Source organism: Amblyomma americanum, chromosome 10, assembly GCF_052857255.1.
Source record: "Amblyomma americanum isolate KBUSLIRL-KWMA chromosome 10, ASM5285725v1, whole genome shotgun sequence".
In the NCBI taxonomy this organism is placed as follows: Eukaryota; Metazoa; Arthropoda; class Arachnida; order Ixodida; family Ixodidae; genus Amblyomma; species Amblyomma americanum.
In genome coordinates this window covers 6,344,211-6,368,888 of record NC_135506.1, presented here as the reverse complement: position 1 = coordinate 6,368,888, position 24,678 = coordinate 6,344,211, and the positions used below count along the sequence as shown (strand labels likewise).

At 48.6% G+C, this 24,678-nt stretch overlaps 1 protein-coding gene and 1 pseudogene across 2 annotated transcripts; one reads left to right on the top strand and one right to left on the bottom strand.

Annotated features, from left to right (window-relative positions):
* The first annotated feature begins 3,642 nt into the window (after positions 1 to 3,642).
* On the top strand, positions 3,643 to 6,701 carry LOC144107884 (barrier-to-autointegration factor-like; annotated as a pseudogene). The gene is made up of 2 exons (XR_013309425.1): positions 3,643 to 3,767; positions 5,644 to 6,701. The product of XR_013309425.1 is annotated as a barrier-to-autointegration factor-like (transcript).
* A 3,459-nt stretch (positions 6,702 to 10,160) lies between these two features.
* LOC144107882 (barrier-to-autointegration factor-like) lies at positions 10,161 to 22,959 on the bottom strand. The gene is made up of 3 exons (XM_077641105.1): positions 22,824 to 22,959; positions 12,676 to 12,812; positions 10,161 to 10,638 (listed from the first exon to the last, which is right to left on the bottom strand). Exons 2-3 carry the CDS (start codon positions 12,799 to 12,801, stop codon positions 10,492 to 10,494), a joined length of 273 nt encoding a protein of 90 aa, XP_077497231.1. The 5' UTR covers positions 12,802 to 12,812; positions 22,824 to 22,959; the 3' UTR covers positions 10,161 to 10,491.
* Between the last annotated feature and the right edge of the window lie 1,719 nt (positions 22,960 to 24,678).

Below are 24,678 nucleotides of genomic sequence, written 5' to 3'. Positions count from 1 at the left end.
TCACTTCGATTCCGTCGAGTTGTGTGCCGCTGGGGCCTCGACAAAACCCGCGCAAAAGGATTCACTCACAGGCCGTTGCGAGGCTATTCCGAAACCTCCCAGAGTGGCGCTGGAGGGGACTGCTTTCGCAAGGTCAAGAGCAAGCGCTTATACGCATACTGGTGACGTATCAGGGGAGAGGGAACGGTTAAAGTAAACGAGCCGCCGGCATCATTCGCTCAGTGTCCGCTGGACGTTGCAGCTCGTGTTCGTGAACTCCTCCGTGTTCTCGCGAGAGTCCTTGCTCAGTGGTGAGTACGCGTCGCACAACAGTTGTCCGCGTAAGTCAGCGCTGCATTAGAGCCGGCGGTAGATATGCGGGCAGCTTTTAATGTAAATCTCATTGCATTTTCTTTATTTGCTATGAAATCTAAACGTTTGAAGTAAGATTTTTAAAGTTTTGAATATCAAAGTAGTGAGACAATGAGCATTTTAAGGTAAAGTTATAATTTAGGCAGATTTTAGTCGACGTCTATAGCGCTTGCTTTGGTTCTTTTATATCCTGTCTTAAGCGCCCTAATCATATTGTGTTCAATATCTATTAGGAGTTATCCATACCATTTTCACGCGGACAGTTGTGTGAGGGACATTTTTCGGAGACACCGGTGTCCGCGTCGTATAATATGCCGTATACCCCGAAAGCCACAAACTGCCGTCACATGCATGTTACAGGTAGGACAAGGAGTATAAGCGTGCTCAGAAGGGTTCGTACCCTTGATCTCTTTATCCCGGGGTTGAGCGGATAGTCTGAGCTGGACACGGCATCAGTCTCCCGTGTGTATCGCTTTCAAGAACCCGCAGCTGCAAGGTTCGAACTCGCGGATATTTTTAATGCAGATCTTTGTCTGGGATAAATGGAAATGCCGGCTATGTATGTAAGTCGAAATTTACCTTCCAGAGGTTAAACTAGACCGGAAAAGGTAATTTGGCTCACTACTGCTATGTATTCTGTGTCGTCTTTTAATTCAGCCGGGATAGACCCTTGCGTATCGGAATCTATGCATGCAGTCGCTGCTGGGAAAGTCAACGGTGCAGGTTTTGTGGCTGTTGATCGACGTGTTAACTTTGCGGCAGCGAACTTTTGCGACTCCAAAGCTGTGCATCTGACGTAAAAGTATAACTTTAGACAGGGCCGTAGATTTACGCTAAATGTTTTTTTTTTTTGGGGGGGGGGGGGGGGGGGGGCATGTATTGAAATATTTCTAGTAACACTGACGCTTGCTGCTCAAATAGCTCGGGAAAGTCAGAAACTATACTCTCTTCATTTTGCACCGTGCTCTCAGATGCACGTAGCCAGACGCGCTCCGCGTAGCGTCCCCCAAAGTGCCGCCGTGCCGCGAGCTCGCTCAATTTTCCTGCTGCTTTTCAAACGCGCCGACTTGTCAGCTCCTCCTGCCCAAGCGAATGTGGAAGACGTGCCAGCAGCGCCCGGCAACAGCGTCTTCGGCGTTAGGGACAGAGAGAATAACAACTTTGCCAATTGCTTATCATCCAGGCTGAGCTTATCACGTTCTTGCGTTGTGTCGTCGCGTCAGCCGAAGGATATATGTTTTTCTCGACGGTGCTGCTTCGTACGCTGTGAAATTCTTGGAGAAGCTATCGTCCAGGGCCCTTCCCCCTCTCCTCAGCTGGCGATGAAATTCCAGCGTGCGGTAAAGAACGCGAAGAGGCAGCGGTGGCGCCACAATCGTACACACAAGCGGAAACGCGGCACGCGAGTGGATGGGAGATTTTCGTATAACATTATTCCTTCCCGAATCACGGATGCTAGGCAACCCTGCTATTTATCAAGGATACCTTTTTTATTGGTCATCATGTCACGAGTTTGAATCGACTGGCGGGAAGATCTAAATTTTCTTGGTGAATAATAATAATAATAATAATTGGTTTTCTGGGGAAAGGAAATGGCGCAGTATCTGTCTCATATATCGTTGGACACCTGAACCGCGCCGTAAGGGAAGGGATAAAGGAGGGAGTGAAAGAGGGGCCGTAGTGGAGGGCTCCGGAATAATTTCGACCACCTGGGGTTCTTTGACGTGCAGTGACAAGCACAGCACACGGGCGCCTTAGCGTTTTTCCTCCATAAAAACGCAGCCGCCGGGGTCGGGTTCGAACCCGGGAACTATATAGTCGGTTTTTGGGGAAAGGAAATGGCGCAGTATCTGTCTCATATATCTTTGGACACCTGAACCGCGCCGTAAGGGAAGGGATAAGGGAGGGAGTGAAAGAAGGAAGGAAGAAGGAGGTGCCGTAGTGGAGGGCTCCGGAATAATTTCGACCACCTGGGGATCTTTAACGTGCACTGACATCGCACAGCACACGGGCGCCTTAGCGTTTTTCCTCCATAAAAACGCAGCAGCCGCGGTCGGGTTCGAACCCGGGAACTCCGGATCAGTAGTCGAGCGCCCTAACCACTGAGCCACCGCGGCGGGTTCTCGGTGAAAATGAAAATTGGCTTTGGGGAAGGAAATGGCGCAGTGTCTGCCTCACATCTCGGCGGACACCCGAACCGCGCCGTAAGGGAAGGGATGAAGGAGGGAGTGAAAGAAGAAACTGTAATATATTCGTCTTCTGGCAGATGTATAGATGCCAGCCTGTGAGTGCTCGCGTCCCTGTTTCCTGCGTTGCTGTTACGCTCGAACGCGTCGCTACCCCGACTGCAGGGCGCAAAACTGCGTCGGAACGAATGCATCCGTGCATGATATATGTTGCCCAAGATTACGTCCGGTGTCGCGACCGGAGGCAGCGGCGTGGAGGCTCAGCGGTGGCATGGAGTCTTCGGAGAATGGCGAGCTGTTTCCGTTGCGCCTGTGTTATCTCTTCGACGACACGCGCGAGCCAATCTGCTTTTTATGCACTGTAGGGGCAGACCGCCACGAACAGGAAAGACGCCGCTGGCTGCATGTCAAGCGCGGTTGTGGTGACCAGGATTTTGACCTAAAGGCAACATATCATAGCACCCCGATGACTCTCAGGAGAAGGCAAGCGTTTAATGGTCTCGAATCTGCTTTTCACTCTGAAGTTTCCTCGTGGCAGACGTTCCTCTCTCTTGGAGGTCAGTAAAGAAATAAGGCAGGAGCCGGGACATTTAATCCGTTTTAATAGGGAAATCGGCCGCACAGGACCACAATTCGCGAAGTCAAGTAAGAATTCTTGGAGCCTGTAGATCGAGCTCCCGCGATAAAAGGACGAGCTCAGAATCCTCTATAGTGCACCTTTAACAGTTGATAGGATTCTTCTCGTGGCAGCCACCTTATGGTCCCTCCCTCTTCTTCTCTGGAAGTGGAGAGGGACATTTTTCTCTCACTGTCTTTCTCCACTTTGCCACCTAGCTGGCAGCCATGGCAGGTCGCAGCTGGCTCTTCCGAGCACAAGCCTTGGCAGGTGGCTCTTGTCCCCATGCCAGATGGCATGTGTGTAACATTGCCGGTGTTTCCTTTCAAGGGTGGGGGGGGGGGGGATGGTGGTTACGCTATCGCGTAATTCTTGTCTGGAGCCTTCTCCTGTGCGTAGCTCTGTGTCGTGATATCAATGGCTGCCCGAAGTGAGCAATGTTTTTTTATCTGGTCCTCTCTCTGATGCACTCCTGCAGGATAGCCAACCATGTCGTCGACGTCACAGAAGCACCGCAACTTCATTCTGAGCCAATGGGAGAGAAGGACGTCACAGACCTCGCTGGCATTGGCGACGTCCTCGGAAAGCGGCTGAAAGACAAATCCTTTGATAAGGTAAGACGATATAGACACGCACACGATATACGACATAGACATGCATACGATATAGACACGCATACGATATAGACACGAACAGCTTTTAGCTAAATGCAGAAACAAGCCAGTGTCTCGGCTGTTATATTCGCTATCATCATCTTCATCAGCCAAAATATGTCCATACCAGGAGGAAGGCCTCTCCCATCGATCTCCAATTAACCCATTCCTGCGCCAGGGTTATAAGATTTGTGCTCCAACTACATTTGTATTCGGTGGGCCGCCGCGGTGGCTTAGTGGTTATGGCGCTTAGCTGCTGACCCCAAAGGTGCGGGTTCAATCCCGGCGGCCGAATTTCAATGGAGGAGAAATGCTAGAGGCTCGTCTACTGTGCGGTGTCAGTGCACGCTAAAGACCCCAGGTGGTCGAAATTATCCGAAGCCTTTTACTACAGGCGTCCCTCAGAGCCTGAGTCAGTTTGGGACGTCATTTGCTACCGAACAAACATTCGCATAGCCAGCAAGAGCAACCAAATAAAATTGACTGATTTAAGGGTGTTCATACCCAAGGGTAGCTGGTGATTAATCAACTGCACATCTCCAACCAAAAACTTTAATTTTAAACCAACGTTTCGAAGACGACTCGGCTCCTTCGTCAGGGCAGTAGCTAGCGTCCTTAAGTATGGAGGGGAGGAGGGGGTCAAGAAACGAAAGCTGTGATGCGAAAGGCGGGTGTGGCGGGAGGAAGGGGGGAGGGTTAAGGCTGTTAGTCACGTTGTCGCACTGTGGGGAGGCGGTCACTAGTGACTTTTTTTCGCTGAGTTGAAGAGTGAAGTCCCTGGGCATTTACTGGGGCAGGTTTCCTTTTGTGCGGTTAATGTTGTTCGGGGTGGTTTGCTGGTGATGTAATTCACTCAAAGCCAAGCGAAGGGCAACACAAAGGCAGCTGCAGTCCAGGCGCGAGCTGACTAAGTCAACAGTGCCATGCAACATGGGGGCCTGAATCTTTCTCATATTCATATCCCTGGACAATGTAAGGCATGTCCGTCGTGGTTCGCTCTCACTGGGAACAAAAACTGGATGGAGTTATGCTCAGTGTCCTTTTAGAAGCGGAAAGAATCGTGACAAAATACGGGCGATTCTTTTTCTCTATCAAGTTAACCATTTGCGATTGGTAAGCCCACCTTCGACACGAGAACCGGCCAGCTAGCGAGCAAGCTATGCTTTCCCGGACGACACAAGTGGTTGTTACGATATCGACGGTAGAAAGGCAAAATAATGGACGGAGAAAAGGTGCCATGAGAAAGTTATTGGATCGCACAGTCTATATTGTGACATGGCAATGAGTTAGCATTATCACCGCTTTACATCTGGTATGCATAATAGAAGGTCCTGGATCCATGCTTCCACAAAGCAGCTTAACTGTCACACCACATAAGCAAATCACTAGCGCAACTGGCGCTCCGGACACCTTCCAGATCTGCCAGACGCAAAGTAGCGCATGCGTCGCGGATTTGTGGCGCCATCTGTGAGGGATTTGTGGCGCCATCTGTGCGCAGCTACGCAAACTAGTGCTTGCGGTATAAGCACAGCGCGAGAGCCTGGCGGTTTCAGCACATGCATTGAGAAGCTGCGGGGATGACCGAGTGGTCTAAAGCAGCGGGCAGCGGTGTTGATCTGTTCGCGTCGGCATGGGTCCGAGTTGTGCTCGCGGCTGTAAGTATGGATATGTTTTATTTATTTACTTAAACACTGTCACAACACTACATACCCACCCACACACATATGACGGACGCTGGCTTTTGTTCACGATGCGGCTTCTAATGCTAACGCGCTGCAATACTGCCTCAGTATGTGCTGCAGATTAATGGCGTCGCCACTGTTTCTTGCTGTTTCAGGCCTACGTTGTTTTGGGCCAGTTCCTCGTAATGAAGAAGAACAAGGATGTTTTCATCTCCTGGCTGAAAGACATCAGCGGTGCAAACAGCAGGCAGGCGTTAGACTGCTACCAGTGCTTGAAGGAGTGGTGTCAAGAATTCCTGTAAACTACGAACACTGCCCTCACGCAGTTCCTCAAAATTACCTTTATGGAAAAGAAGCAGCCGTTCTATGAGAATTTCTCGAAGGGCGCTCCGCCCACCAGGGGAATGTCGGGAACCGCGACCTTTTGTGTTCGGCTCGATTAGTGTGTGACCGAAAACGCGTATTCTGATGAGGAATCATAGCTGCGTCACAACTGCACCCCACGGTGCGCTGACCAGGTTCTTTTAATTAGTTGTGTATCGCTTCTTAACTTAATTTCAAACTTCATTTCAAGTTACGGTTTGGTATTAGGCGCATACGTATCGAAAGGAACAAGAAAGGTCCAGGAGCTATGCTTCGAGGAAATAAACAGTCGTACAACTGAGTCCGCGTGTTCGAACAAATCCAAGCCAAGCCAGAAACCGAAGGTTGCACTTCCCGGCATCCCCGGGAAGTGCGAACGCTCGTAGAGGCAGTTTCGTTTCTAGGTAACTGTAGGAAACTCTACGACTGCACTTGTCATATTGCAGACGCGATGCCGATTTTCACACTCGTGTTCATGGGTTTGCTTTCGAGCACCCCTCTCCCTTGTGTCTTTCAGTTGCTTCCCATCTTTCATGCAGCGGTTGCGTCATCATCGGTCCTGCTTCTTTATATCTAAAATGAAACGACTCCATCGGCCACTTTTCGCGTGCAATAGAAAAGAGTGCGTTGGAAAGTATGTCGTCAACGAAGTACACCCGGTGGAGGCAGAAACGACATTTCCATACGTGACTGGCCAAGGATCCGAAGTGTACTCGCCGATGGTTGCGCACGTGCTGTAGGCACCTTCTGTACACTTTGCAAACGTGTTGTAATATCTGAAGTGAAAATAAAGAAAGAAAGAAATGAGTGGACGGAAGTCCCCACAGAGAGTGGGCAGCGCCGAAGGAAACCGTCGTGTCAAACGCACACAGACAAGTGTCTTAAAGGGTCCCTGAATAGGGTGTTTGAGGTTACTTATAAAAGGCTTGGATTATGGAGAGTACAGGCCACCGAAAGTTCATGCCGCTTACAGTACTTCAAAAGCGAACTGATCTTTTACAATATTTTTTTAAAAATTCGCGCTTCCACGCCTCGCGGCGACGTGAGGCGCCGAGCGTTCGCCTGAATCCGAACTCGTTACGTCATGCAGCACTCGTTACGTCAGCCGCGAAGGGCTTTCATCGGTTTCGTCGTGACGTCTATTTCTGACGTCACGCACCTTCTACCGCTGCGGCCGGAAGCTCCGCCCCCTCCTCCCGTGCGTGTCGACAGCCGCGTGGGGATTTCAGCGTGCAAAAAGTGCCGCAAGGAGAGAGGGAGATGGCGCGTAAATTCAAATTTTCACTACAGATAACTCAGCTTCCATAAAACGCATTAAAATATTCTTGCTGGAGGATATTTGCGAAGCGGAGTCCTTTAACATCGTAGGCATACCGCAGCTTTATTCGGAGCCCCTTCAACTGTCCAGAGCCTCAGTGGCATTCGCATGGTGTCTTATTGCCGCGAACATTTGCAGTGTTTGTTCATTCTTCAAATCTGTTGCCACACAACTTTATCGCCTTGTTTGCGACACAAGACGCGACTACAATTATCTCGATTGATCGCAGCCAGGCAGAGCTGATTCTACGTTGTTCCGGAATATTCTAGTAACTTTGCACGCTTTATCTCGAAAGTTCGCTATCAGCTTTAAATGGAGCACGGGAGACAGCGGCGGGCATTCTGTTCGACGACCTCCGAGCACGCTTGTCGCTTCGCCGCCGCCGAGGGATTCAGTCCATTTTGGGTGCAAGCCAGCCCAATAAACAGTTTTCTTTTAGAAGACCCTTTTGTCCGTCTTCATCGCTGCTTCGACTGCCGTCACCACTACGTGACAATATGGACCAACATTCGTAATTTGATGAGCTCACAGTACACGGGTGCCTTGCGCGTTTCGGCTCCATCGGAGCGCGGCTGCCACGGCCGGGTTCGAACCCGGGTACTCCGAATCAGTAGCCGAAGTACCTGGGTTTCAACCCAAACAAACGTAGCGAGGCGGCGAGTTACCGGGTGAGGAGGATGGCGAAATTTCTGTGCGCGCGTTCGACGCGTGCACAAACCACGAGCTCCGCACAATGCGAGCTCTTGCGGATGCCGTTCGATGCAACGCTGTCGCGCAATCTATGCAACGAAGTCGTCGTTTGACGGCTCCACACCTCCCTCAGGCCCGGTCACAACAGCTGTGAATGCAATGAGTTCATCAACTCAAGTTGGTGACGTAACCGGAATCGCAGTGCTAACGCGTACCCCTCCGCATCAATTCAGTTGACCATGTTGCATTTTTTTACGCAAAACTGTCAAGACCGGAAGCCGAAGAGTGTCCGAACACCGTTATTGCCCTGTCATGTCAGAAGTTAATGAAATGGGCCATGGACGATGGATCTTCCAGTTCAGTGCATGCGAAGACGAAGGAATCTGCAGCTGTTCCATGCGCGCACCATTTATCAAGCTTTATGACTGACACGTCGCCAAGAGATGTGGCACCAAGGTGGTGCTCTCTGCTTCCCTTCAATAGGCATATTATTCCCTGTGGCTCAGAGGAAGACTGAAAACGTGGGTCGCGTCACCAGGCTGTAACACCGAGTGAAGTTTTTGAGCTGTCAGTCCGGTGATGTTTGTAAGATTCCCCTCGAGTGTGGTCATTTTGTTAATATACCGGCCAAAGAGGGCGCTGCTCGAACATTCGCTTGATAGTGCACTAAGATATTAGGAACAGCATTCTTTTTCCAGTGATCATTGCAGCGCATGCTAAGATTGCAGTCCATTTCTGACAAAACAGACGTCTTGTTTTCGCCATTCGCAGCACCATGAAAAGGAAGCTAGTGATGGAAGTATTGTATATCCCCTCTTGTAGAAAGTGTACGACAAACCGTCAACAGCGCTCTCAAGGAAAGAAATTGTCCATCTCCAATGATTTCAAGGCTGTCATGGTTTGTTGTTAGCTTGCGGTGATACCTGATAAGCTTCTTTTGCTCTAACGAGTTTTCGCTTATATTCGAGTGGCGAGAACGCAGCCTATACTACGTTCTTCTTGTGTCTTCAAGTTTTCGTCTGTTTATCATTATGAACAATATGCAACTCGGCCTACTTCCTATTTTGCCTTTTCAGGCCTGTCAGCACTGGCGGCCTTGGCTATGTGCGACAGACTGCTTCGTGCTCTTCCGAGGCACTTGTTCGGACACGATAGTCAGTGCGTTCTTACAGGTCAGCTTAGTGATTGCTTTGGAGGTCATCATTGTTTTTTTTTTCTCATTTTTGTGATTGTTCATGATTGGGGGGAAGGGGGATGAATTGAATAGGTGTTTTTGCTGTTCGTCGGTTATTCGTTCGTCTTATTGCTGAATTCTTGTTTTCAGCGTTGAAACACTTATACAAAGGCATGTTTTCCATTATCATCTCTGCACCCGTGTTCAGCTCGATATACTGTGACCGGCCTGTACGGGACCTACTTACCTTTCACGAGGGATTAAAATTCCTTTCTCTCCGTGCATGAATATTTTCTGCTTTATTCTGAGACCTTGCGTGTGGAAGGACGGCTGTAAACCACCTTGACGCCGTCTGTGAACTGCCCCTTTCGTGACCCTCCTTGAACGCCTGGACCTCGCTTTAGCAGTTGTGAAGTTGTGACACAGTGTTAGCAGCTTTTATTTTGCTGCATCATACCCGGCTCGCAGATGCACTACCTGACACGTGATTATATCTCAGACTTCAGAGCCAACGGAAAACCCACACAATGAACCTCCACAGCAAATGCGGTTGCGAAGTTTACTGTGTCGTGTGTTCGTTAATTCAGGGTATTTCCATGCGATACATGCCGTGCAGTGTGGGAGGACTTACCGCTAGGCGCTTGGCCGCAGAGTTGCCAAGCCGCCCATATTTTTTTGAGTGACACGGGCCTCTACTCCCGTTGTAATTCCAGCATCTCTCTTCTCACCACATCGTCACCCATCAGGACCCTCTTTCTTCTCCTCCCTTTCCCCAGTGCAGAGTAGCAGGCCAGATATCAATCTTTCAGGCCAACCTCTTTGCCTTCGTATCATTAAATTTATCTATCTGTCTGTCTATGTGGCCGGCTGTGGCGATGGCATAGCGTTCTCGTGCAGTGACCATGATCTGTTCGCACCGCCGCTGGTTCGACACCCAGTCGCGCCAATGTTTATTTTATTTCTGCATGGGCTGTTGCTATTGTAGGTTTTGCCAAGGTCAATATTCACACAAACTCTGCGTACCGTTTAGACCTCGTGAAGTAGTGCTTTCGTACTAAACAAATTTGCTCCAGTTCGAGCTGCGCCTGTCTACTTTGCAGAATAAAACAACAGTCACCACAAGCATGTTAATTGATTGACTGCTTGTTTATTTTATCCACACTGCTATTTATTCGCCTGGGCGGATTTCAATCTGATGCCATTTCCAATCTACAGACAGATTTAGTTTTTGCACCTCTTACGCAGGAAAGCTGTTCATTGGGGCGTGTTATCTTCGATGACGAAACAAAGCCCATGATGACGCAGCAGTCAGGCAGAATCTGAAGAGTCGCTGCATGAAAAGCTGAGAAGAGTGCTGAACGGTGTCTCGCGATCTTTTCAAGGTCAATGATAGCCTGATTAAACAAGAGGGAAATGGGGACGCCGCAATTGCAGTGACGCAGGCGCAGTGTGGCTCGTTTACATGAAGTTCTGGCACCAGTCATCCACACAGCGGTAGCAGTCTCGCGCCTGCCTGCGGTTGGCGCCGCTGGCGTTCGACAGCCAGGAGGTAAACCGGTCCTCATTGCGCCTCATCAGCAAGTATTGTCCAACGACATTGTCGGCCTGAAAAGATAACATACCGGATATGACACGGTACAAATGCAATCGTATACGTTCTGTAAATGGGGCTTCAAAATTCTAACTGGTAGAGATACAAAATAAAGAATTCATGCTATGCTGATGCGATTGTGACTAATGTATACGGACTACTGCTTGCCTTGTTTACATTTAAAATGTTTTTCTCCACTGCATTGAAAACATGTTCTTTCCTTGAACTCACGTATTATGCAATGTAAGCTATGTCTTTGTCATTTCCTCATTTGTTGCTCTTGTAGACTAGTTTCCGTTGTAGAGACACTCGTATGTAGTGTTACTTAGAATTTTATTTGTGTTTATTACGGCAGCCTTTGGGCAGAATCGGAAGGCACGCGGTCTGTTACGGACTCAATAAAAATTAACTTATTTGATTTGATAGTAAGACCTTATTGTCCTGCGATTCCTCTACTACGACTGCTTCGATTCCCTACCCTGCCACTGGTACAACTATAGCTATAGAGCCTCTAGCGTCATTGAAAAGATAGTCGGCAACTAATCTCCTTTGGTGGTTCTGTGGTATCAAAGGCACGACCGAACAATAACAAAGGGGCGAGTGAGAAAGCAATCCTTATTATTTTTGCTATTACTGGTTGTGGGATACACTGGTATCCCCTCCTCGTCCCACGCGCCAGCGGCGACCGTGACTTACACGGGCGCGCTGACCACCAGGAATGCGGAGAGAAGGCACCCCCGCGACTCTGCTCATTTCCGCCCCAGCACTGACGTGACGTCACGGCAGCGCGCTGCCATCTGCGGAGAGGGTAGCACGCCTAAGCTTGACGGCAACGATTTGCTGCCAGGGAGGCAATGCCCGAAGGGATAAAAGGGGAGGAACGCGCGGCGGGAAGGGAGTCCGCTGCCCGCCGGCCCCCGAACACCAAAGCCGGTCGACGTCAACGACTTGGTGAGCTACTGAACATCTATTTTACGGATAGAACATTCTTCCGCAGTGTGCTTTACCTCGCGTTAGGATAATAAACTATTTCCTAGCGTGCCCTGCCGTTGCCTATTTCGTCCGGACCTGCCGTGGCTGCGACTCTGCGCCACGGGTTGGGGAAACGTGTTGCGTACTTGAATAACGCCTGCGTGTAGCTTGCACGGAAGCTCGCCTTCCCGGCCGGCTGGACGCAGAGTGACCCCATATGGTATATTTATTCATTCCTTATTCAATACTGCAGGGCTTTCATTTGGTCCAAACAGGAAGGGCACAAATATACGAGAAAAATGTTCACGTCAGTGAATACTGCGAGAGCAAAGAAAAGATAAAGGCAGAGAATTTATATATATAAACAAAATAGGGAGATAACTACAAAAATAAAACAAACAGCAAATAAATGACGTAAAAGTTATGAACCTCAATGTAAAAGTGATCGCTCAAGATAATTTTTACAAGTAAAGCATTCCATTCGTTAACTGTTTCTGGAAATTCAGAAAATTTTGGATTGTTAGCACGTGTTAAAAAAAGTGGCGTGGTATGAACGAATGTTAGTGATGACAAACGCTGCGGGTTTGCAAAGTCCGCATGTGGAGAGCGTCCGAACTGCTTAGTTTACAATGAATTAGTTGGTGGAAGTTAGGCGGGAAACTTTACGTCTTAAACGGAGAAATTACATTTGGTTTGTTGACAGTCACGACGACCGATAATCAGTCATTTCGTACCAGTTTCACATAGTATGTACTGTGGGTCTGATGGCATGCTTCTCTGCTCGACAAACCGTGGCAGTTTATGAACGTAACGGCCGGCCTCAGCTCCTGAAAGCCTCGCGCCTGTGATCTGTGCCTTTCGGTTTTTCTTGGCGACGCTGCCTGCAGGTTCTTGCCTCCGGTCCGGTTTTCGCTGTTGATGGGTATATTTCTGCGACACCACAGACAACAGCGCGGACGGCAGATCCGCCTTCGCGTGCCCTGCCCATCGGCGTTTTCCTGCTCGTTTCCTTGTTCATCTAAGTGTCCTTATGGAGTCCGTAAATGCAAAATGCGCGCAAAATCCGAGGGTCGTCTTACTCTCATAAAGCCCTGGTCTCTCAGCCGACCTCCCAGGCTGTCGCCAATGCCAGCAAGGTCCGTGACGCTCTTGTTTCCCATTGGCTCAGAAGTAAAGCTGCGGTGCTTCTTGGATGTCGACGACATGGTTGCCTTTTCTGCAGGGAAACGACGGGGAGGAGATAACTACGTATGATTGCTTCGGGAAGTCACTCAAATCGTGACGCATAACGAGGTACAGAAAAGAGCTCTTGTCAAGGCTCGTGAATTTTTTTTTATTTCATGCATTGCCACGCTATAAAACTGAGCAGATGTACGTTAACGAATCTCACCACGGTGTCCGCATTGTCTGGGGTCAAAGAATGTGTAACGCAATGGTCGCAGTTTCCACAATTAAGGAATAACAACAGAGACGAACTCCCGGCAAACCAGAGAAATCACGTCAAGTGAGTGGACCGTGAACCTGCTATTCCCACGACGGATGGAAACAGCAGACGACACAGTGTCTGAACTTTCGGCAGCAGATCTAGCTGCAGGGAATAGCATCGTCATCCATGCTGCACGTTTACGGCTCAGCACCTGTGTAAGGATCATCCTCCGGATTTATGAAATTGTTATGCTTGGCCTGACGCACCTGCGCCTAAGACTGAGCTTAGATAAGCTTGGTTTCAGACGCCGAAAGTGTACATGTAAGCCGAAAGAATATAAAGCCTGCCTCCTATCTTCAATCTGAATAGACCAGGTACTCGGACAGGTTGTTAAGAGTGCATGGCATCATGAGGGTCACGTGGCGTCAAGTGGTGCGGCCTTGACGCGAAACTGCATCGTACAAATGACGTTAACGCACTTGTTAACCAATCTAGGGAATTTCAAATCAACATTTCCTGCCAATTATGTGCGCATCTTGTGGCAGATTTTGAACGTAGGACGAAACGTCCTTTCAGGCGATCTAATTATAAAGCGAATGTTCCCAAAGGGATACTCAAGGCAGATAGAAGTTGATCTATATCTACAGGGTACCACGTTCTAGTAACAAAGAGACCACTCTCACCGAAAACGGAGCTTTTGTAAGCTAGAAAAAGAGCAAAAAACGGAATACAGGTGTCGTCATCTCGGGCCGATTCCGCAAAGTAAAATGCACGCGTTGGCACTAATTTCAATTACGTATCTCAGAGGCTACGCTGCACACCATAATTCACTTCCGAACGGTGTCGACCCGTCCTCATTGGTAAGGACATGACGAGTTTGACTTCACTGGCGGGAAGATTTTTAACCTATATTTCTGCATCTTGTCACCGCACAGTCGTCTTTGAAGCGAAGCTTATAACGCGGCGGATGTTGCACCGTACCTCCTCAAGCTTGATAGTAATTGCGAGGTGAGCGTGCATTGCGCAGGACGGGTGTAATTGAAAACTAATGGGAGGAGTCTTTGTTGTGAATTTGGCGTAGCCTACCTAATGATAATGGCGACTTTGTCAGCGTGTATTCGTAGAGGCTCCCCTGAATCAAGTTAAGATCCTGCGCGAGTGCAATAACAAAAAAGCACGAAGCGTATTTTGTGAAGAAGAAGAAACAAAACTTTTCAGTAGCACTTTAATGAGGCTTCATACTAGTGAAGTACGTTTCCTCTAAGACGCTGTGACGTGATCCCCTTTTTTGCTATATGCACTCGATATCCTTCTTCGCCTGTGCAAATGAAATGTATTGTTCGCTTGTTTACTTCGTGTATGCCATTTTATTTTTCTTACGGAAAACACCCGTCTTGATCGTGTGTAATATTGTTTAATATTTATGTATTGTAAGTTGTGTGAGCCACCGCTTTGCGGTCAAAGTCAGTGGCTGGGTGTCCATGGCCCAGTCAAGCTGCCCAAGGGGCAGCTTTTATTGTTGGAATTCTTCCATCATGTATATTATGGTAGTGAGGTGAACATTATTATTATTATTATTATTAAAAATTTTAAACTGTATTTTCGATGCTCCCTGTGATACCGTGTCACTCACTGCGCTTGTTCCGAGGGACGGTCCACTTATAGACCGAACGTGACGCAAGGTCTTGCCTGACGTTGTGGGGTTGACATGGGGAGATAGGTACTTTCTCCCCACTCAATCGCGGCTGACACGGTTCAAAGCCGCCCGGACCCCACCCCGTGATCGCGTACGCTACCGAGCGCTCGCCGACCACGGCGGGCCTTGCTCTGGGGGAACAAAGGAACGACACATTGGCTGACACAAACAGGCATTTATTGCTACAGAAACAATAACGCCAGCTAGCAACAAGGTACGCTAATGAATCGAGGGCGTCCGACTCACCAGCAAGGTTCCGAGCGAATGTTCGCCCGCGCTAGGGCAAGGGATATAAACTCCGCAGGCCGGACGGGACGAGTAGAATCAGAATCAGAATCAGAACGTTTATTCACGCAGAAATTTATACACAAAATGCTGTGTAGTCATCTGGATCCTTAGCCGCTATGGCTAGTGATGGATCCATTACAAACATTGTCAGAGTTAAACAATCACTATATGGAGCATTGCTATGAGCAACAACACGTGTTTAGCTTGGTGCATCAGATTGCTTGTTAAGGTAGTGGCGTTTTAGTTTAGAAACAAAGTTGGACGTGTATTTCATGTAACACGGCACGGTATTCCATATTTTAGCCCCGATAAAAGAAATTGAGCGCCGCCCGTATATGTTGTGAGCTATGGGTAAATTAAAATTATTGTGCTGTGCCTGCCTAGTGTCACGTTTGGGAGAGATGAATATGGAAGAAGGATGTGGAGAGTTCGTGCTAATTATCTGGCGGACTAAAATGGCCGTTTTGTACTCACGTACATTGGTGAAGGGCATTATGTTTAATTCATCAAAAAGAGGTTTGGATGGTATTGCTCTCGGTGCATATGATATTATTCTGACAGCCCTTTTCTGGAGAGTGCTAACTTTTGCTAAGTAAGATGCGAAGGTGAAACCCCAGGATTCAATGCAGTATATTAAATGGTTATGGAAAACGCTGAAATATATCATTCGTAGTGTGTTCTTGTCAAAATGTTTTTGTGCTTTAATTAGTGCATAGCACCCAGAGGTTAACTTTTTGCATAAGTTTTCTATATGAGGTGCCCAGTGTAGATTCTCATCAAGAGTTACTCCTAAATATTTGTAGCTTTGAACCCGTTCAATTGGTAATCCATCGAGATGGAGACTACATTCTACGGGGGTAGATTTACGACGGGAGGTGAAAGCAATGAACTTTGTTTTTTTAACATTTAGCGCTAGTTTGTTAGTGCTAAACCAATTTGCTGCTTTTTGGAGGCTATCATTTGCAAGTGATTCAGCCTTTTCTGCCGACTGATGAGGTATTAGTAGAGCTGTGTCATCTGCGTACATGACTGCTTGTCCATGCTCAATGAAACGAGGAAAATCATTTATAAAGAGGGAAAAAAGCAGGGGGCCAAGTACTGACCCTTGCGGAACTCCTGTCCTAACTTCCCCCATTGAAGATCTTTGATCTGAGATTTGCACGAATTGCATGCGGTTAGTTAGGTAGCTACGGAAAAAATTGATGGCTGGTCCTCGAAATCCATAACTTTCAAGTTTCTGTAACAAAATGTCATGTTTAACAGTGTCGAATGCTTTTCTAATGTCAAGGAATATGCCTATAATAATCTTGTTTGAATTTAAAGCCCGGTTAATTATTTCTGTTGCTGAGTGTACTGCTGTGCCTGTAGAATGACCTCTGCGGAAACCATGCTGTTCTCTGGCTAAGATGCCATATTTTTCAACAAAATCCTGTATTCTCTTAGCTATTAGTTTTTCGAAGAGCGTATTAATGCAACTCAGTATGGTGATTGGGCGGTAATTTTCTACATCATTGGGATTGTCGTTTTTGTAGATCGGTACAACTCTCCCAATCTTGAGCGTTTCAGGATAGATACCCGATAAAAAAGCCTGATTAAATATTTTTTCCAGTGGAAGGCACAAAATATGAATGTTGTCCTTAATGATGTTCACTGATATTTCGTCATGACCCATAGCTTTATTAAGCGACATCTGGCGGACGACAGCAACAATTTCGGCAGCTGTTATCTCTGTGTAAGCAAAAGTATTAGAGCACGGAGTTGGCAAAACAGTACAAGAGTTGATTTGCAAGGTGGCAGCTATACTATTACCTATGTTAAGGAAAAAATGGTTGAACGTTGAAGCAAGACATGCTAGGTCAGAGTTGAAGGCACTGAGCTCTGGCAAAATACTACATTTCTCGAGGGATCTAGTAATGGAAGCGATTATCCGCCATATTTCTTTTGAGTTACCTTGGGCTTTCTTAACCAGGTTGCTATAATACTGTTTTTTTCGCCTCCGCATCATAGAAAGTGACATATTCCGTATGCTTCTGTACTTTTCCTTGTAATAATTGTTGTTTGGATTTTTCATCAACTTAGTATGCCAATGCTCTTTTAGTCTGATTATGGAGAGTATTTCTTCATTCATCCAAGGACAAATAGGTGAATGAAGGCGCCATGCTCTGCGAGAGTTGTATTGCTTTTGGACGCAGCATGATGAAAGCAGCGTGCTGAATGCATTATATGCTTTGTTGGCGTCATCAAAATCGATGCTTGAAAAGTCTTTTTCTTGGATAGAAATTTTTGTTGCCTCATAGTCCCATCTTGGTGACATATGAGTGTTGTCCTTGGAATGATGTACAGCTATTGTAGGAGCGATAAGAAAGGTCGGGAAATGGTCTGTAATGTTATATTTTATCACACCAAATTTCAAGCGGCTGACATCCAAATTTGATAATATGTGATCTATTGTAGATGATGATGTTGGCGTTATTCTGGTTGGACTTGCTATATGGTTTTGAAAGCCGTAGGATGACAAAAGATTTACGTATTCACTACTAGATGAAACAGCTGTGTTGATGTTAACGTCGCCACAAATAACCGCCTTTTTTTCCTTATTTGTGAGGCTGTACAGTGCCTCTTCTAGTTTGTCCAAAAATGGCTGAGTTCTAGACATGGGTGGACGGTACATGACACCAATAACCATGTTGTTTCCTAGTTCTATAAAGAGCATTTCGTAGTTACCCATACTGGTCTCTGTAATGTCCAGTAATTTTTTGTAAGTGATTTCCGATGACAGGTAAAAAGCTACACCACCGCCTCTAGAACCTGCCGCTCTTGGCAAGGACACAAATTTATAACCAGGTAGATTCAGAGATTCGTCTCCTTTAAGCCACGTTTCTGAAATTGCTATGACGTCATATCGCATTTTCTGGTGAGAAAGAAAGGCAGCGAGTGAGTCATAGTTTTTATGCAGACTTCTAATGTTGCAGTGTAGTAAAGATATGTTTTTTCCACGTATTCTGGCTGTGTTGTTCAGCATTTTTATGCTTGTCGCTATGTAAGCGCAATGCTTTAGAAAAAAGGAAACGGCTATACTATCTTAGACAGGTCGTCGCGAGTGGCTATGTGAATGACAGTGGAATTTTCTGCTTTCCTTGCCAGTATTTTAGAGTTAGAGACCCAGACGAACTTCCAGTTGTTGGCTTTCTTTCGGGCAATTGCCATTCCAAGCAATGCTTTGTATTCGGGGCACAGGTGCTCGTTCAGGTACACGGGTGTGGTCTCGGAAAAACCAATGTCATTTGCGGATAGCCTCTTTTTCCTTGCAGACTGCAAAAATTTGTCCCGAGCTGCGCGTGAAGCAAACTTGACAATGACGTTCTTTTTCGTTTTTTCTTTTGTGGGAACACGATGTACTACGTCTATGTCGGTTGTTTCTACGTCCATTCCAATTTTTTCACCTATTTTCTGGACCACTTCTACCAGTGACTCGTCCTCGGTCTCCGGGATGCCCTTAATTTCCACGTTAGAAAGCCTGGAGTATTGCTTTAGTTCAATCAGTTCCTTCTGCGTTTTTGCTAAGGTTTGTGCTAGTTCATCTTTCTCTAGTTTTAGGGCTGCGTGCTCTTTCTTCAAGGCCTCGAGTTCTTCACCTGTCGTGCGAAAGGCTTCGAAGGAATCGTTCATGAAAGTCATGCTTTGCTTCAGTTCTTCTACTTCCTTTCTAAGGACGGCATTCTGATCATTTACATACTTCAGCAGATCTTTGATTGTACCAGGTGGTTTGTCACCCATTTTTCAACAGCGAGCGATCAAGGCGCCGAGCGGGTAGCAAATTTTCTAAATAAGAATAATTCAATGCTACACACCTGCAAAGAAGTGCAGAAGCAGTTATGCCTTGCTCGATGCGCTCGCTCCTGGATCGCTCGCTGTTATGATGGTTGTCTGGCGCTGGTGCGCCAATTTATAGCTGAAGGCCGGGATGTCGATGCAATGCGTCGGCGCTTAGTCAGGATCTGCCGCTGGAGATTTGGTCGCAGGTAAGGCAGGCTCCCCCGGAAGCAGCAGCGATAGCTCCCCTCAGCAGCACGTGTAGTCCTCCGGTGATTGTGCAGCAGCGTCCGTGCAGTTTCAACAGCTGCAAAGAAGTGCAGAAGCAGTTATGCCTTGCTCGATGCGCTCGCTCCTGGATCGCTCGCTGTTATGATGGTTGTCTGGCGCTGGTGCGCCAATTTATAGCTGAAGGCCGGGATGTCGATGCAATGCGTCGGCGCTTAGTCAGGATCTGCCGCTGGAGATTTGGTCGCAGGTAAGGCAGGCTCCCCCGGAAGCAGCAGCGATAGCTCCCCTCAGCAGCACGTGTAGTCCTCCGGTGATTGTGCAGCAGCGTCCGTGCAGTTTCAACAGCTGCAAAGAAGTGCAGAAGCAGTTATGCCTTGCTCGATGCGCTCGCTCCTGGATCGCTCGCTTCTTCGCCCCGTCGGCGAAGAGCGGAGACCCGAGCGACGCGTCCGCCCACGGTGATTATCCCGGCCCAAGAGAGCCCATCTCCCGCGGGCAGGCTTCAGCAGTCTCCCCCGCAGCGACGCTGGCGCCCTCTCTTGCCAGTTAATGTAACTGGCAAGGGAACGCGCTCATCCTCGGGGTACGACTGCTGCTGCACGGTGCCTCGCGGGAAAGCAAACTCAGGGGGCTGCAGGGCAGGTCCCCACATCCCCCCAACCTTAAATAGACCCACGCGCCTGAAAGTACATGCTATGGAGGAGTCTCCTGGTCTTCATGTCTTTGAGGCACGTCTTGCAGCGGAGGTCACGCCGACAGCGCCCACGCAGACTTCCGCGGTATTCCGAAGGCGGCGTGAAGGTCTCCGCTGGGACGACTCGTATGGCCCGCGGACTACCGTGTCCGCAGGCCCGCGAATCGAAGGCCGGTGGGAAAACTGCAGGCCAGGATCCTGCAGTAGTCGCCAGGGCAGCAGCAGCCGGAGGTGACTGCTGTCTGGTCTCGCCACAGCTGCCCCGGATGGATGCGGCGAACAGGATACAGGCCGCTCCGTCGCAGCAGGTGGCAGCGAGACGATGTGCACCGGTCAGCAAGCCTGGGTGGCTCCACCGGATCTGCAAAATTGTCGAAACGCTCTCGGCGTGCCTTTAACGTAGGTCACGGGAGGGGAAACGGCATCCGCAAGGGCCTCGTGGCACAATGCCTAACTCGCTAGCAAAACGTGTCGGCGGCTGTGCAAACGCAAAGTTCGAGTGAACAAAGCCCTTTCTTGAGTTGAACGAGACTGCTCAGTTCGTGCGAGGTTACAAAAAAAACGGACGGGCAGCAAAGTGCGCCCCCTCTCAACGTCACGGTCCGGTGGTCATGTCTCTTTTAATGTGGTGCAGGCAGCTCCGAAAAGCCTCAGGCCTAACGACCACTCCGACAACGACCGTGACCACACCAAAGACCCGAAACGGGTTTTGTGCGCGCAGCCGCGAGGAGACATCAGCCTTGTGGGGTGGTCCTACCCCGCTCACTGCACAAAGCAGCTTCTGAGCGGTCGGCGCCCACCGTATCGGACGGTGTCGGAGCGCCCGGTGCCGAGCTGCAATACCAGCGAGCTCGTAGCGGCACCCGTGGCCCCAGGCCACCCGGCTCCCGGAGCCGCGACTCCCAGAGTCGAAAAAGAGATAGTAGAGAAAATATATACAGAAACTCGGACCACCCACGCGGCTTCCGTACTCACTCGCTTCGGGCTCGGCGACTCCGCGGGCGCTAGGCCTCGCGCTCCCTCGATGCGGACCAAGTGATTCTCACGAAGAAACTCCAGGGAAAAAAAAATGTGCTGAGCATGTCGAAAAGTTCAAACATGCTGCAGCGCAATACACCTCGCACTCAAGAAAGCATGCCGCAGGTCCTAGCGATCAAAATTCACTCTAGGCCTAGCACTTGTCAAGTCCGGACAAAGAGCGTTCCTCGAACCGAACCGACAGTCGTCCAATGTTCCAAGAGCAGGCCCCACGTTGGGCTGCCAGATGTGGGGTTGACATGGGGAGATAGGTACTTTCTCCCCACTCAATCGCGGCTGACACGGTTCAAAGCCGCCCGGACCCCACCCCGTGATCGCGTACGCTACCGAGCGCTCGCCGACCACGGCGGGCCTTGCTCTGGGGGAACAAAGGAACGACACATTGGCTGACACAAACAGGCATTTATTGCTACAGAAACAATAACGCCAGCTAGCAACAAGGTACGCTAATGAATCGAGGGCGTCCGACTCACCAGCAAGGTTCCGAGCGAATGTTCGCCCGCGCTAGGGCAAGGGATATAAACTCCGCAGGCCGGACGGGACGAGTACGGGAGCCTGTCTCCCCGTCGCTTCTTCGCCCCGTCGGCGAAGAGCGGAGACCCGAGCGACGCGTCCGCCCACGGTGATTATCCCGGCCCAAGAGAGCCCATCTCCCGCGGGCAGGCTTCAGCAGTCTCCCCCGCAGCGACGCTGGCGCCCTCTCTTGCCAGTTAATGTAACTGGCAAGGGAACGCGCTCATCCTCGGGGTACGACTGCTGCTGCACGGTGCCTCGCGGGAAAGCAAACTCAGGGGGCTGCAGGGCAGGTCCCCACAACGTATGCCTACTCTGCACCCACACCCGTTTATAAAAATGGTTTTTAGACTTTTTATAGACCTCATAAGACTATATTGCCTTCCTATAGAGATTTTCATTCGTATATATACAGTCTAGAGACAAAATTCCAAGAAAAGTGTGTGGCCATAAATATATAGATTGTCTATAGACTCTCTATAGAATTTGTATTTCCTAGAGTCTATTATATACGATTTGTCTATAAAAATCACATAGATTTTATTGACAAAGCGCATCGATGGTATATAGGCTGTCTAAAGAAACACTTGTAAGGGACACCCCTATCCAGGGTAACCAACAGTCCGACTGATTATGGCCAACCTCCTACGCCCCTACCTCCACGTCCACATATCCCCTCCCCTACTCCAACTCTATCAGTGAAAAGCTTACAAGCAAGTATTAGAGCTCAGACGTGTGTGGTGATAACGAGACAGTAGAGGCATAGACGCAACAAGCATCCTGCGTCCATGTTACTAAACACTCCGTCTCGAATCAGCATTCCGTACCACGCATTCGGCTGAAATACGGACTACCACAAGATTAAACATCCAGTCACTTTTTTTTGTGTGCGCTGCATACCATTCGGACGAGAAATTTCGAGCCATTTCGGGAAGTTTCGACTTCAGCTTGGGCGTCAGCTTTGCTCTAGTTGGAGGACGATGTTGACCTGAGTTTGTAGGCAATGGGAGCTAAATGCATTTATTGATGTCGGACTTGCATCGGCAATACACATTATAGCAGAGGGGTAACTTTACATGTACAAAACAAAAAATCAGGCTTTTAAAGCGTATAAAAGGGCTTCATACGATACAATATTAGCAACATGTGGCTGTAGGGCATTCTGTGCACGCACCTATCCGAAAAAGAAAAAGAACGAATAACGGAGCACCTCACCTCTAAAAGGGAGTTCGTGCAGTTTTTAGTTTTGGACCCTTGTCTTAGAAACATAGGACGGCGACTTTAAATATTTTTCTTCCTTATAACAGTTTTATAATAATAAAACTTGCGCGTGCAGAAATTTCGATCTGAGATTTCTTCATCTGGTTTAAGATATGGCAATGCTAAGAACTGCTTCAAGGCTGTTCGCCGTCCCTGAAAGCGAAGGTCACAGAGCTCTTAGTAATTGTACATCAGGCGCCGGCACTAAGTCACTTATGCTGGCACCTTTTTCGTGGAAGGTCGTGAAAAATGTGTTGCACGAACTCACCTAGTCAAGGAACCCTGCGAGAACACCGCCGAGGACAGAACCTGCTGCCGAGTCCGACCGCCGCCCAGGGAATGATGATCGCGGAGAAAGCCTTGCGTTTATTAGCCCTGCCCGTTTCCTCTCTCCTACTGCGCCGTCGTCACGTGCACACGCGTCATATATTTGACTTTTAAGATATCGAGGGCAGATCCGGTGTCGGAAGTTTCGGAATCGCCTCCCAGCGCCTCATACGAGAGCAGTCGCATGCGCTTCCTTTCTGCAGCGCTGACCGATACTTGTGACGGGCGACGAAATGCGGGAACGGTACGGAATGTGAAGGCCAGCTTCCCGAAGTTGCGGGTGAGCCGTACAAGAAACCGCAGTGGTTCAGAGCTCAGGAATAATCCCAACCACCTGCGCATTATAAGCGTGCAATTAGATTTCGCAGCACACCAGCTTTTTAGCATACCGCATCCACTCATGCCGCAGCAGGTATCCGATCCCGCGACATTGGCTCAGCCGGGTGCATTGTTGGCCGAGTTGGTTCATGTCATTGTCGTAGGAGCAGAACACCACAGCCACGGAGCCAATGTGGCGAGTGAAATGTGTAAGCATCCGAGTGCCAAAATTTTGGTCAGAATTAATCTGGCAGCCTGTATCCACGATACAGAGTGAGTCACAATGTCTTCAGGGCTCTGTCACCCGAGGGCAATGAAGCCATAATTTACTGACGTATTATATATCGCACAATAATCTTACGGCGAGTGCATTTAAAGGGTGTCTGATAAAGTCGTCGTTTGTGTGCCTCGTCTCTTCGCTGTGTTCCGTCTTTTGACTGGCTTTTTTCCCGAACATGTACCAACTGACCCACATTTCAACTATACTGAAGCGTTTCAGGAAGTGGCTATCAAATGGGTGCATTATTCAGTAAATGCAGCCGAGTATGCGTGCCGCATGCAAGTCAAGTCTGCAGAAGTGAGCCGATAGTTTACAAAATAATTCTTTATAATTAACCCCAGGCCTCGCGGCGGCCTGGGGTTCCGGGGTTTCGCGCGAAATCTCGCACAACGCGTGACGTCAGCAGTAGAAGGCGGTCATTGGCTTGAAAAAAAAAAAACGCAGCGAAGAAGGCGGGTTGCAGGAGACCCCGGCATATGTCTCCCTTTCCACGCACTCCTGTCTCGTTTAGTCGTGGCGAGAGTGCAAGCGGCAACAAAAAATCAGTAAGCAACCTAGCCCGGTTGGCTTAATGGCGCTTTCGTGGGCGGAGCAATAATTTTTTCGTTCCCGGTCCGCTGTTTGAGTGGAGAGAGAAAACTCGGAGGCCGTTTTTAATTGCCGATATCGCTGGTGTTACCGACGCTAGACGAAAAAATTTCGCGCGAGGATAATAGGTGACGCAATTTATAACAGCATTTTGGCTTTTTTTTAAACTCTCGGTGGGCTTCCTTTCAGTACCCCTTTATTGAGAGCCCCCCCCCCCCCATTTCCTAAGTCGACGCGTAATTGAAGGCCGTTATAGTTTTAGTCAAGCCAAGAGCCAAGCGAACAGCCAAGCCAAGATAAACCAAAATAAGCGAAGAGCGAGAAAGAGAGAGCGAAGAAGAGAAAAGAAGAGAAGGCAGAAGAATAAGAAAGAAGAACAGAGCGAAGCGAAGAACTACATGGAGGGATACCGACCTGGAGCAATGGAAGGAAGCGAGAACAAGTTACTGGCTTAACAAGGCTACGGCCAAGTTAAAACATGACAGCGCTCGCTCAATGTTTCAACTAAGCCTTAGCATAGTTTAGGCAGTTTTTGATAGGTGATTAAATTGCATTTTAAATTGCTTCCTAAAAATTGCGCAAATGTAGTGAAATTATAATAATTATAACT

Coding starts and splice junctions, on each gene's coding strand:
- LOC144107882 (XM_077641105.1), bottom strand. CDS start 12,801: ATGTCGTCGACATCCAAGAAGCACCGCAGCTTTACTTCTGAGCCAATG. Junction 10,639..12,675: donor GAGACCAGGGCTTTATGAGA/GTAAGACGACCC, acceptor TTATCTTTTCAG/GCCGACAATGTCGTTGGACA.